We start from the raw sequence: 15,012 nt of genomic DNA, 5'->3' as shown, positions 1-15,012 counted from the left end.
TTTCTTCTGCTTACCTCTCTTTTTACCCTAGTTCTCAGAAATGGTTCTGGTGTTTGTTTCTGTTCTTTGTTTGTCCTTAGTTTCAGAGGCTGGAGGTGATCCTGAATGACCCTGAAGTTTGAGCCATAACAATAACCTTGGATCTAGGATTGCAGGTGGGGTGGCATAGAACCCCTGAGAAACCAGGGTGCTGGGGACTCAAGCCAAAGGGGTCTTTTGTATTTGGAACCCAATTCTGTGCTCTATGGGAACGGAGCTAAAGGTATGAACCTAATTCCTTTTCCTTCTCCAGAGACTAAGGTGGTACAGGGCAGGAGGATCACCAAGGATCCTATATGTTGGGGAAGTAAGTTGTTTGGGTTTTTTTTTAATACCTTCTGAAGTAAACATTTTGGTGTAAAAGCCAATCTGACTGTTAGTGGCTATATGGAACTCAGGTACAACAGCCCTAAACCCTCTACAATTGAGGGAATACCATTGATGGAGGCTGAAGCCATTTGCAGAGAGTCTAGATATTCTCCATAACCCCTTAAGGGTACCAGAGAACCCTGGGTGGAGTAAAGTATAACCTAATACACTTGGTCTTCAGGTCATAGGTTTCAGGGTGGCCTGTGTTAACATAAATAATAAAAGATAAAGAAACCAAAAATCTGTCTTTAAATGTAAAGTTGAAAACCCTTAGTCCACTTCTGTAAAGAAAAGGAGAGAGGAATAGAACTTAGAATTTAAATCAGTTATCTAGCACAAACCAAATACTATCCATTCTCTGGAGATAAGATGGGCACAAAGAGATCATTCTCTTGTTACGGATTCAGTTACACTTGGAGGAAAAACTAACACAAGAAAATAAGACAAGACAATGTTCAATTAAATTGGAAATTTCTTGAAGTAGAATAAGCACTGTTTTCCAAGAGTATAAGTTACAGATGAGTTGCAAATCTGAATAACTGGAAGGTCTAGCCTACCCCCACCCCCACCCCACAAAAGTGCTATAAAATAGCATTTAATCTCTTTGCACCTTGGCTTCTTCATCTGTAAAATGTGAGTCTTTACCTCACAGAGTTGTGGTGAGAATCAAACCAATTAATGTACATGAAGAATTTCGCAAATCAAAAAACTCTATACATGTAAATTATTATTGTTGTAATTATCATTATTGGAGCTCAGAGAAGACAGAAATCAATGTGATTTGGAGTAATCAAAGACAGAATGAATGACTGAATGAATGAATAACAAAGCATTTATTAAGTGCTTACTATCTACAAAACACTGTGCTAAGCAGTGGATATAAAAATACAAAAGTAAGACAGTACCTGCCTCCTGGATGTTTCATGAACAAGACTCTCTCAGCTCCAAGCATTTTGTCTGGCTTTCCCCCGTGCCTGGAACACTTTCCCTCCTCATCTCTGCTTACTGGCTTCCCTGGCTTCCCTTAAGTCTCCCAAAAGATCCCACCTTTAACAAAAAAACTATTTATTTTGAACATTCCTTTCTCTTAAAATGTTGAGCGTCAAATTCTCTCCTGCTCCTACCCTACCCACTGAGAAAGGAAGCAATATGATATCAATTATACATGTGAAATCATGCAAAACATATTTCCATATTAGCCACATTTTTTAAAAAGCAAGAACAAAGAAAGTTGAGAAAACTATACTTTAGTTTGCATTCAGAGTTCATCAGTTGTTTCTAAGGAGGTGTATGACAGTTTTTTATCCTGAGTCCTTTGGCACTGTTGTGGATTGTTGTATTGATCAGAGTAACCAAGTTTTTCACAGTTAAGCCTTACAACATTGCTGTTATTATGCACAACGATCTTCCTGTTTTTTGCTTCACTTTGCATCAGTTCATATAGATAGGTCTTACCATGCTTTTTTCTGAAACCACCCCTACCCCATCATTTCCCACAACACTAGAGTACTACATCATAATCATATGCGACAGCTTGTTCACTCATTCTCCAACTGATGAGAGCCCCTTTGATTTCTAATTCTTTGCTACTGGAAAAAGAACTACTGTTAAGTATAAAATCCCACCTTTTACAGGAAGCCTTCTCTCAGTTAATTATCTATTATTTATCTTGTATATAGCTTGCTTTGTACATATGTTTGCATGTTGTCTCCCCCATTAGACCGTAAAGTTCTTGAGGGTAGAGACTGACTTTTGCCTCTTTTTGTATCATCAGCACAGCACAGTGCCTGACACAGTATGAATTTAATAATGTTTTTTGGTTGATTGATCTTTAATGAGGAGTGGGTAGGTAAGATACCACACATAGAACATTTCAGCTGAAAGTCACATGGAAAAATTCCACAATCCTTTGGCCACACAGCAAAACAGATAGTAATTAATCTTTACTGTTATTTCCACTGATAAAATCTCATCAGTTTCTGATGCTAAACCATTTGGTAGTGCAAAAGGACTTCAGTGGCAAAAACCTTTTTTGGGGACTTAAATAGCTGTGGTTGCAGCACCCACAAAAAGTTGCCAGGCTATATCTCCTTAGGGAGAAACACTTCCTGGGATGATATATCTTTTGGGACTAGCCTGGAAGCAGGACCAGTGAGGTGTGCTGCCACTACCAGGGCTTTTGGGCTTACCTTCCAGGTGGTGGAAGTTGGTCAACAGTTGACATTGGTGATGGTGTTCACCATAGTGATTGCTCCTCTCAGTGATGTTTTCAGACCCCGGGCTGGAAGTAGGGTTGGTGGTGGTCTAGGGTATACTGCTATTCCTCTTTTTCATTAGTTTCCTTTTCATCCTATGCATTTTATTTTTTATTTTATGCATTAAAAACATTATTCTGAGAAGGCAGCCAAAGGTATCACCAGACTGTCTATGGGGTCCATGACATTAAAAAAAAAAAAGTTAAGAGCTGCTGACCTAAAGAGACTAGTGCTTACAGAAGCTGATAGATGTTCAGTGTAGATAGTAAGGATAGCTCTGGAAGAATGAGTGGGTTTTGAATTCAATGGGAAGAGATACCTTTCAGTTTTGTTCATTATTCCTTTTACCTATGTAAAAGTATTAAGTTCCCAAATAATAATAAAAGATAGCATTTTTTTGGTGCTTTAAGGTTTACAAAGCACTTTACATCTGTCATTTGATTTGGGTCTCACAACAGCCTTGTAAGGTCGGTGCTTATAGTATAGTCCTCATTTTACAGATAAGGAAACTGAGACCCAGAGAACTAAAGTGACCTGCCCAGGGTCATATAGCTAAGTAAGGTCAAGACTTATGTCTTTTTGACTCCAAGTTAGAACTCAAGTTCTTTCTGAACTCTTTGAACTCAAATCTGACTACAAGCCTGGCTCTAACCACTGGGTCATTTAGCTGCCCCAAATCCTTCCTATACCAAAAGAAAAGTATAAATTCAATTTAATAATTACAGTAAGCACTTAGTGAGTGCTTACTTAGATACTGGGCATACAAACACCAAAAGGAAACATTTTCTCCCCTTGAGAAGTCTATATTCTCCTAGTGGAGTAAGTCCTGTAGACAAATGAGTAAATACAAAGTGTATGTTGCTGATCAGTCCTTTCAGTTGTATCTAACTCTTCATGACCCTATCTGGGATTTTCTAACAAAGATACATTAGAGTGGTTTACCATTTCCTTCTCCAGCTCATTTTACAGATGAGGAAACTGAGGTAGACAGGGTTAAGTAAATTGCGCAAGGTCACACAGCTAGTAAGTGTCTGAGGCCAGATTTGAACTCAGGAAGATGTCAGGTCAGGTACTCTATTCACTGTGCCACCTAGCTGTGTAAGTGGGAGCTTAGAACAGAAGAAGGGGCATTAGATTTGGACTCTGAGGACCTGAGTTTGAATCTTAGTTTTTCAATTTACCACTGGCATGACTTTGGCTAACCATTCCAGATATTTTTTCCCATCTGTCAAAAGTGAGAGTGTTGCACTGTGACCTTGACAGCCTCCACCAGCTCTAGATATGTGATTCGGACTTGTTTTTAACCCTGAGCCTCAATTTCCTTGTAAAATGAAGAGGTTAGACTATATAGCCTTTACGTCCATTTTAGCTCTAAATCTGTAATCTCATAAGTCAAGTCAAAATGCATTTAAGTGACTACTATGTGCCAAGCACCGTACTAGGGATAAAGAAAAAAAGGCAAAAAAATAGTTACTGCTCCCGAGAAGTTCAAAGTCTGAATTTTATAATGCAAAGTATTTTCTTTTCTTTCTTTTTTTTTTTTTTTAAAGCAATTGGGGTTAAGTAACTTGCTCAAGGTTACACAGCCAGGTGTTTCTGGGTGGGTGCTAAGTGTCTGAGCCTGGATTCAATCCCCAGGTCATCCCGACACTGGGGCCAGTGCTCTTACTCCCTGTGCTATCTGGTTGCCTCCAAAGTATTTTCGTTAAAAATATTTTTTCAATCAGCAAAAATCTGCTTTCTCTCATCCTTGATCTACATTAAAAACAAAAGAAAACCTCTGTTGCAAACATGCATAATCAAGCAAAACTAATTTCTTCACTGGCTATGTCCACAAAAAAAAAGTCTCACTCTGGACCCTGAATCCTTTAATTCTCTGTCAAGAGATGGGTAGCATGTTTCATCCTTAGTCCTCTGGAATTATGGTTGGTAATTACTGATCAGAATGCCTAAATTTTTCAAGGTTACCTTTACAATATTGTTGTCATTGTGTAATTGTTTTCATGGTTCTCTTCACTTTACTCTGCATTAGTTCATATAATTCTTCCTATGTTTCTCTTACACCAGTCCCTTCATCGTTTCTTATAATATAATAGTATTTCTTCACATTTATACATCATAATTTGTTCAACTATTCCCCAATGGGTGAGTACCCGTTAGGTTGCCATTCTTTGCAACTTCAAAAAGAGCTATAAATATTTTTTAATGTCCTTAGAGGGTTTTTTCTTTTTTTTTTTTTTTTTAGTACTAATCGCTCCCTTAATTTACCTTCCTTCTAATTCTCTTTTCTCTTCTATCCCTGTTGAGTGAAATGTATATCTCTACCCAACTGTATGTATTCTTCCCTCTGATCGGTTCAGATGGGTGTGAAGTTATAGGGACACAGCTATTCCAAGGCTCTTGAGTCTGACCTCCTGGAATATTTCTTCTGGGTTATGAGGAGAGATGGTGGTGATTTTTGTGGTGGGACTTTGACGATAGAGTTGGGACTTTTAAGGAAGAATAAGTAGTATTTAGAAAGGGACTATAAAAACATAGGATGTAGACCTAGAACAGCCCTGGAGCCTAGTGAAATCTCCTTTAAAAATGAGTAAACTGAGGACCAGAGAGGTGGTTGTATTCCTCAAAGTCATATGGGAAACAAAGTTTTTCCATTCCAAATTGTGTTCTTTTCACTCCACAGTGGACTCGGCAATTTATAGTAAAGCAAAGATAACAAAGGCCCAATCCCTGGTCTAGCCTGTACTGAAAATTAAATCAAAAAGTAAACAAACAAATGTATTAATAAATAAATAAACCTGGTTTATAGGATCATAATATTCTGAGTTAGCTTACGGGCATGTAGTCAAACTCATTTATTTTATATAAACTGAGACTCAGTGTGTAAATGATTTGTCTAGAGAAAAACTGACACCTTTTAACTCTAAACTAACCATCTAAACTCTAAGCCATTTAACTCTAAAGCCACTTTGGCCTCAGACTTTATTCCCCTTCCATATACTTTACTATCCAGTGATACTGGCCTCCATTTCACAACTCCATTATCTTTGTACTGGCTGTCCCACTGCCTGGAATGTTCTCCCCTCCTCACCTCAACTTCTGGCTTCCCTGGCCTCCTCAAGTTCAAATTCCACCTTTAGCAAGACATCTTTCCAGGTGTCCTCCTAATGGGGGGCTGGGCCCCAATCCTAAAATCATGTCTCTGGAAGCCTCCTAATTTCTCACAGGAATCTTCCCACACCAACACACATTCGCTAGTGCTTTGAGATTATTTTTCATTTACACTATATTTTGTATGCATTGAGTTGTTTACGGTTTTCTCCCCCATTAGAATGTGAGAGACTCTAAGACAAAGGATAATGAAGGTTAAGTTCTGGGACACTTTAAAAACAGTGGGGCCACGAGGCAACAACTCCAAGTCAACAAGTAAACAAGCAAGTATTAAGCACTTATAGTATGTGTATGTATGAGGAACTGTTTTAAACTCTGGGGACACAAAGAAAGGCAAAAAGTCTCCTTCCTCAAGAAACTCCCATTCTATGGAATAGATAAGGAAAGCAATTCTGTACAAACAAGATATATACAGGGTAAATTCGAGATAATCTCAGAGAGAAGATACTTAACATTGGAGGAATCTGGAAAGCCTTCTTGAAGAAGGTGGGATTTTAGCTGAGACTTTAAATATGCCGGGAGTCAGAGGTGAGAAGGGCGAGAATTCCAAGTATGGGGGAAAGCCAGTAAAAATACACGGAGGGAGAAGGCATGTTTTGTTGGAGGTACAGCAAGGAGGTCAGTGTCTCTACCAGGAATCTCTCTGATAAGCAGTCATTAAAAAAATGAACTTAACATCAACAAAGATGAATATTTAAATATTCAAAGAACACAAAAAGAGGATTGTATATGAAACATTCTCAATTACATATTAAATTTAACACATGGACACCAGCTTTGCCCTGCTTTTGTGTCCCCTTCTGGGCTTTCTTTCTGCTCTCTGTGTATTTTTACAAAATGTCTTTTTTTTTCTTTTTGTATCCGTCCCACCCTCACTTCGTCCCAACGCTCTCTCTCCCAAAATAAAATCCCTTCCGCGTTATAAATACAGTAAAGCAGTCACTTGCAATGCAATTTGTAAAAGTGACTCTTTGGGACCCCTCAAGAAAGGGGTGTGGGGGAGAAAATGACTCTTTGGCTCTACTGAAGACTAGGAAGCGTCCTGGGGCTACTGAGGCCCCAGGGAAAGGCAGCAGGACTTAAGGTGGCGGCCGGGAAACTGCGCTCGCTAAGAACTCAAAGTGAGGAGGCTCCAGGGGAGGGCTGAGTTGAGTTTCAAGCTGATTAGATGACCTTTCCACCATAGACAAGGCAGATTCCAGCCCTACCAGGTAGCAGCTCCGAGACAAGATCCCGGCCCCATCGCGGGGCCGAAGAGCAATACCAACCCTTTTTGGCGGTACTGCGCACGCGCAGAGCCTCACCCTCAGGTGTATCCTCTGGCCGAGAATTGAGAGTGGAGTAGAAGAACATTGGGTTGGGGGAGGGAGGTGTGAGTGTTGAGAGACCGGGTCGGGGGGTGTTTTTGCAGGCGCTATGCCTCCCTCTCAGGTGTCTGTTGGGAAGTCTCGATGAGATTGGGTGAGGAAGAGAACGTTTGGGCTACACTGGAGGGAGGAGTAGCTGGGTCTTCGTTCCCCTCCCCCACTCACTCGGGAGACCTTCGGAGATGGAGTGCTTCGGGGAATTAGGTTGGGCATTAGTCTCTAGATAATTAAGGAATTCCCCCCCCCCCCCTTAATACCCTGACCTAGGGCCCTAGACAACCCCGCTCAAGAAAAGGGATGATTGAGGCAGAGGCATGAAAAGAGCAATCTCCTTGGCAGGAACTCGACTTGAGGGTGGGCTTGGTGGGATGCCAGATTTGTCCTTAGGGAGCCTATGGGGAATCAGCTGGTGCAGAACAGTAACTACATGGGAAGCCCCCACCACCCTCCCTATTATGTTTTTATTGATCACTTCTAGAATCCTGCTTTTGGCTCTCGAACTATTTGGGGAGTTGTATGGGACTGTCGCGGGGATTAGCTGTTCCCTTGTAGTTAAAGTTTCCTCCTGGAAACTTTCCTCGCTTAACACACCCCAATTCTTCAGTCTTAGATCTCTCTCTCTCCATATAAACTATATCTCTCTCTATATATACATGGAGAGAGAGAGAGAGAGCTGAACAAACATAACTTTAGCTTTGGAAGGGATATTAAACATGGTCCAGTTCCCTCTTAGTCACTCATTTTACAGTGAAGCAACTAAGCTCAGACTGACTTGCTCATTGAGTTCGAAAAACCACAAGTAGAACACAGGTTTCTAGCCCAAGTATCTTTCCACTGTACCTGCCTATATGATATAGTTCCAGTTGATATCCCTCATACTCCCTGAGGTCAGAAATAAGGACCGAATTAGTTTTTTCCCCCCAAGCATAAGTTGCACTAAGTTTCCATATGGTGCTGGGTCCAAGACAAAAGTTCCCTCTCCTGTTGTAGGACTTAGCTCTAAGAACCAAGGTGACTTAGTGCGGTTCTCAAAAGGGCTGCCTAAAGGCGCTAGCTAGAGGGGAACATAGCTGGCCTAGCGGCGGCTAATATTCCTTGTAAGCCTCAGTATGATCGAGGGAAGGCTGCCCCCAACACCAGCACACACTTAGCCTAAGCTCAGGCTCCATAGGAGCCTTGGGCTTTCAGAGGTGACCATAGGCCTTTTCAGCACCAGGCAACCCTTCCCCCAGGCCAGCTTGCCTCCTTTCCTGAAACTGCACCACCCGGCTTCATGGGTTTCCAGGGCTCCGGGGGACACAAACAGGAGGAGGAGGTGGAGGAGGAGGAGGCAGGGAGGAAAGGAGGGAGGGACGGTGGAGGAGTGAGCTCAACCTCCCTCCCCTGCCAGTAGGGGGAGGGGTCAGGGATCGAATCTCCAGCCCACACTGCCAGCCAGTCCAGCACTCTGCTAGGACGCAGCGCCACTGCAAGACCGATCGGAAGAGCCCCCATCCCCCCAACCCTTGCCTCCAGCATCCTCTGTCTTCCCCAGGCCAGGATCCGACATGACGGACACCTTGCTGCCCCCGGCCGGCCGACCCTTGGAAGAGGGGGAATGCTATTTCCGAAAGGTGGGCTGCTCGGGGATTCGGGGTAGGGGACGGAAGGTGTGGGGTGGGGATGGGGTGGAGGGAGCTGTGACGACTTTAGGTGAGTTGGGCTCGTACTTGGGCTCTGGTGGTGCCACGTCCCGGGCAGGTGCAGCGTGTACCAGTCCCGGGAAAGCCTCAGCTCCCCTCCCTCCAGGCCCCCAAAGCTGCTCAGCGCCCTATAATCTCCCGGGTCAGGGCTAGGAAATGGACGATGGAGATTTAGCTTGTCTGAACTGGAGTTTGTTCTGGAAGGCAGGAGTCCCTTCCTTTCCCTCCCTTTGCTAACCACTCTTTTCCTGGCCTTCATTGGAGACATGTGGATGTCCATGAGGTCGTGGGGAATAGGGATATACTGCAGGCAGGAACTTTTTCAAGCGTTTAAATCCCGCATCGAAGGGATTGCTTAAGCAGAGGAGTAGATTGTTGGAACGTTGAAATGAGGTGATTCTGAAGGCAACTCTATAGAGAATTGAGATTTGAGGAGATTGCGAGGTTTTAGTTGCTAAGGACTGGACAATAGTGGTGGTTTAGGATTCAAAGAGGGGAGAAACTCTTCGAATGGGTCAAATTACCTGTAGTATTTTAATCTTGGGAGCTCATTGGTGATTTCCCACACCACCAGTTTCAGCAGGTGTTTCTTCAAAAAGTTATATAAGTTCGGATGGAAACCACTCAATACTTTCCTCAGCTCCGAAGAAATGTTTTGACAAAGGATAGATTAATATTAAATTTTTATTTGACATTTATATTAAAACTTCATTTTCCTCGGTAGATATTTGAGAGTTGTTTTGACCGGATAATGTTTTCCTTGTAAAGAGCAGAGAGTGGAAAAGAATGGACCGTGGCCTCAAATCATGCAACAGGACAGAAAATAGCTGCTTTTTCAAAAATTAGTGGTGAAATACCAGATTTTCAATGAATTTTTTTTTACTTATTTGGGAATTATTTATAATTATTTTTACTTATAAAATTCTAACAAGGCAGTTTGTTCCAGTATTTCTCACTTTGGGATATGATATTAGAGTTGGTACAATGAATGTAAGACAGATTTAAGTTAGGGAACACCATCGTGTATTTTTATGGCAGGTCATTTAACCTTTCCAGGCTTCAATTTTCCTAACTGCAGATTGAAAAGCCTAGTTTAGAAGATTTCTAAGGCCCATTCCAGCTCTGAAATGGTATCATTTTATGATTTTGTGAAAGTGCAGCATTAGAGAAGTTCAGAACTCAGGGAGAATTTGAATCCAGATTTCAAATCCGATTGGGAGAGGGCAGTCAGGTTTCAGTGTTGGTGTTAAAGGCAGTAATTTTTTCCCACTTCCACAATTTATATGAATACTAATTTCATTTGCCTTTCAGCAGTTATGCATTAGCAATTATCAAACAGGTGTTATTATATAGCATGCAGGAGGCTGTGGAGTGAACCAGGACTGTGGGTCGTGTTTCCTAGAGAAATGTAAGGGTCAGTTCTGAATTTAAAAAGTTTTGCCAACTACACCATTAGCATTTATTATGTTCCTGCAGGGTGCATGGCACTTCCAGGCAATTTGGAGAGCTGGGAGAAGACTTGCCTATGCAAAGAGAGATAATGATTAGGCAATAGAGATTTGGATGATGCAATATCCAAACAAGTTTAAGTAGGCAGGACCATACCACAATAGAAAAGATACACTAACAACATTTGGTTTTAGGGTCCTTTTTCTATTTTGATCATTCTCCCAAGATAATCACCATAAGGTATTATGATGACACATCCTACTACTTTAGCTCTTCTCAGGTGAATCCAAAAATATCTCTTCTGGAACTTTGCCAGTGATGACTAGGTTAGTTGAGTGGTTATTAGTATTTTTTATAGCTTTCTGGGTCTAGTGTATAATTGGAAATAGGGAAGTGAAACTTTGTTTCTCGGAGTACAATCAGCTTTCAACTATCCAGGGTCTAATTATCCAAATCTCTTCCTACTCCTTTATGATCCTTATCTTTGGGCTTTTTTTTTTTTTGAACTGTGCAGTAACATCTCAGAGGGTAATAGTAAAATAGTGGAGAGAAGGCTGGAGACAGAAAGACCTGGTTTCAAGTCTTGCCTCTTCTGTGTTTGTATGTACATTTATACACACAGATATTTCCATAATCATATGTATGTATGTGTATGTGTGTATGTATATACATACACTCACAAATACACACATATATATTCGAATACACACAAACTGTCTGATCCTGGGCAAGACAGTAGTTCTCACTGTCCCAGGCAGTTGTCTGTATCTATATGTAGTAGCTTAGTTGCTGAACTGTTATCAGTCAGAGGTAGTTTCCACACTAAAGTTTGCTATATAAATTAAATCACAGGTATGAACTTAAACAAAAAGCAAAAAAAAACCCAGAAAAGGATGGGCAAGAGGTCATCAATTACCACTTAACTGGCTAAATCCAATGACCTAGTTTCAGTCTTCATACTCTGGCTTCTGAAAAGCTTTTGACACCCTGTAGTCACTCTACTCTTCTCTTTTGATTTCTGTGACACTGTTCCCTTATAGTTGAGAGGCAAGGTAGAAAGGGTACATGATATGGTGTCAGAGGACCAGCTTGAGAGAGTGAAAGAACACTGACTTGAGTTAGAGGAACTGTGTTCACATTAACCTTGGCCCTCATGTTCTACATGTGTAGGGAGTTGGACTAGATGGTCTTTGAGGTATCTTTCAGTTTTAGCTCAATTATACAGTTATCCCTTTCACTCTCTCCATGTGCTTAGATATAGATATATATGTATATGGAGAGAGAGAGAGAGAGAGAGAGAGAAGGAGAGAGGAGAGATCTAAGACTGCTAAGACTGAAAGGGGTTAGGGCCACGGCACCCTTATGATCTGGAAAATCTGAGTAAAATTTTTTGACCCTCCCTTCATACTAGAGAAGAAGTCTGAATTATTCTGGTATTGAAAGATAAAATATGTTAATATTATGTAATATTGTATGTATATTTTATGCATTTCTGACTTTCTAAACTTTTTTCTGTGTTGTCTGCTGGTCTTAGAGTGTCATCTGTGGCTTCCACAAAACTCTCCCAAAATGTCCTACTTTCTTATGCTGATCTTCGATATATCAAAACCTCAGTGAGGAAAGTTTCCATGTGGTAGGCATAACTATAATATGATCCTATGACCTGGGTTCAGATTCAGCTCTGCCATCTAACCATTAGGGATTTTTTCTGTTCTTTAGTTCTATCCTCTAAAAAGAGGAGATTGGATTTGATAATCTCAAGGTTTTTTCCCATCTCTAAACTAATGATCTTCATGTCTATCTGACTGTTCTTTCTCAGTCTTCTTTACTGGTTTATCATCCATCTCCTGCCTGCTAAGTGTAGATGTCCCCAAGGCTTTACCCTGGCTCCTTTTCTCTACATACCTGCTTCCTTAGTAATCCCATCTACCCTCAATGATTTTATTCTCCTCTACTTGCAGATAAATCTCAAATTGATGTATCCTATTTTAATGTCTCCCTAGAATTGTAGACCAAATTATCAGCTGGTTGCTGAATATCTCCACTTGTATGTGTCTTTGGGAATTCAGCATTCCCAAAACATTTCACCCTCCTCTGAACTTTCCTGTTGCCATTTAGGGTGCTACCACCATCTTTCCCCTAACTCATGTTCACAACTTTGGTCATCCTTGACTGACTCTCTCTTCCTCTCTTAAATCCCATCTAATCAGTTGTCTAGTTCTGTCATGGGATGCTAGATGGGTAGAGTATCAGACCTAGGGTCAGTAAGACTCATCTTTATGAGTTCAAATATGTCCTCAGACACTTCCTAACTGTGTGATCCTGGGCAAGCCACTTAACTATACTTGCCTCAGTTTCCTCATGTGGAAAATGAACTGGAAAAGGAAATGGCAAACCATTCCAGTATTTTTGCCAAGAAAACCTCAAGTGGAGTCATAAAGAGTTGGGTACAGCTAAAAAAAATGACTGAACAACAAATTTCTGTCAATTCTACTTCCATGACATTTTTTAAAATCAATTTTCTCTGTACTCACAGGACCACTGCCCTAATTCAGACCCATAAACACTTCTACTTGGTTTTAGTAGCCTCTAGATTTATTAATCTCTTTGCTTCTAGTCTCTTCTTTCTCCAATTCATCTTCTACCAAGGTGCCAAAGTAATTTTCTAAAGCCCTAAGTAGCTCCCTCTCCCCTTTGTAAGTGGTTAGTATGAATGTGGAAAATTGTATATACTGTCAGACATAATTGATATGTTGAAATTCTATATTTTCTCTTTAAAAAAAACAACAACTTTGTTACAAGGGATGGTTGCTGGGGTAGGGGAGAAAGGAGGGATATATTAAAAAATGAAGGATAGTTTTAGGGGCTGGAATTTGATTTCACTGGTATAGAAAACTCCTGACTGAGGAAATTACATCTACCATTGTGGTATAGCACTTTCTCTGAAACTTAGAGGTCTCTTGATTAAGTGATATACCCATGGGGTCACGCTTCCAGAATGTGCTGAAAGTGGGACTGAAATCCAGGTCTTTCTGATTTCAAGGCTGCCCCTCTATTCACTATACAACATAGTCTCATACATAAAGTAAATATTAAATAAGTTAGGAGGATGAGAATGAGAAAGTCTGAAACCCATTTTGGCTATTTAAAACTTATATGATCTTGTGTCTCAGTCTCTCTGTACCTCAGTTTTCTTGTCTGAAAAAAATGACAGAATTGGACCAATTGATGTCTAGGATTCCTTGAAATTCTAAATAAAAAGGATCTTAGTAGCATGGCATAGTAGAAAGAACATTAGAGTGGGAGTCAGGAGGCCCACATACTCATTCTGATTCTACCACTAGAGTCAGTGTGGTATCTGTGACCTAAAACAGATCACTTTATCTTCCTGAAGCTCAGTTTCCTCATCTATGACATAAAAAGGTTAAACCCTGTGATCTTTAAGGCAACTTTCAATTCTGACATTCTATGCCTATAGACCATAAGATCATAAATTTAGAGGTAGAAGGGACCTCAGAGAATATCTAGTGTAACTCATCTTTTTAAAAAGTTTTATAAATAGGTCACAGTTCAGTTCAGCAAATACTATACTGGAGGCATCATGGAGGACACAAAAGAAATATGTTCCCCTGCAACAGGCTATGGCGTGATGTTAGGTGCTCAATCTTATGGGTCCCCAGAGTTTTCTTTCCAGAGTAATTATGATTCAAAAGAACTCAATACCCAGTTTGTCTCAAATTCCCCTTAAGCATCATAGAGATGCTTAGTTTCAGTTTTCAAATGTGGATTTAAGCTTCTAGAAAAAAATGTGCTTATAAATAGTATGAGGTTTATGGACATATATTAGAGCATCATTGGATTCAGAGCCAAAGGGAGTCTTAGAGATCATCCAAACTGACATCTTCATTTTATAGATGGAGTACCTAAGGTCTAGGGAGGGGAAATGACTTATCCAAGGTCATACAGGTAGAATAGCAGAGCTGGGATGCAGAGACCAGACCTTTACACTTCAGATTCAATGGTCTCTTAACTATATCATGTATTTTCTCTCTGCAAGCCTGTATAGGTTCTTTAAGCCCTTACTTTGTGTTAAAAATTTGCTAAAATTTTAAGATAATAAATAAATAAAGGATTATTCTGTTTGGAGTAAATCTAGATAAAGATTTACAGTGTAGAAATAATAGGAAGAAAAGGACAAAGGGAACAGAAAAGACATTTTTGAGAAATGTTTGAGTGTAATTTCGATTGATCTAAGATAGATAAAGGGAAAACATGTGACAAGTAGCAAATCACAAAAGATACCAAGGTTGGAATTTTTAAAATAAAGTTCTTTTACCTATGGAGAAGGTAAGAATTTATGTGAAATAGCAAGATGAATCACCACTTTAAAATGTTAGTGTAATAGAGGGAGTTCCCTTCTACCTCAGTTGATATAGTCATAGAAGGTGAGGAATGTATTCACAAGGTGTTAAATGAAGTGTTAAACTGACCAGGGATGCTCTATCCTGATTCCTTCATGAGGTGCAAACACCTCTGTGATTCAGTCTAAAAAGGAACCACCCGACTAATTGAACAAACAAATTAGCCATGCCCTTGAGGCTTTTAAATAGCTAGACTCTAGACAAATTTCTGGGATCTGTTGTTGGAGGCAGTTGTGAATGAGACTCCTCTACCTATACC

At 40.4% G+C, this 15,012-nt stretch overlaps 1 protein-coding gene across 1 annotated transcript in view; it reads left to right on the top strand.

Moving 5' to 3' along the window:
* The first annotated feature begins 8,626 nt into the window (after nt 1-8,626).
* Nucleotides 8,627-15,012, top strand: part of RHPN2 (rhophilin Rho GTPase binding protein 2) — a 69,477-nt gene continuing 63,091 nt past the window's right edge. The window contains exon 1 of the mRNA XM_069082629.1: nt 8,627-8,814. Coding sequence (XP_068938730.1) covers nt 8,749-8,814 — 66 coding nt within the window. The 5' untranslated portion in view covers nt 8,627-8,748. The remainder of the gene's footprint in view (nt 8,815-15,012) is intronic.

Source organism: Petaurus breviceps, unplaced genomic scaffold, assembly GCF_028583685.1.
Source record: "Petaurus breviceps papuanus isolate PSGF00001 unplaced genomic scaffold, PetGlider_PUasm1.0 171, whole genome shotgun sequence".
In the NCBI taxonomy this organism is placed as follows: Eukaryota; Metazoa; Chordata; class Mammalia; order Diprotodontia; family Petauridae; genus Petaurus; species Petaurus breviceps.
This window is presented reverse-complemented; position numbering and strand designations above follow the sequence as displayed.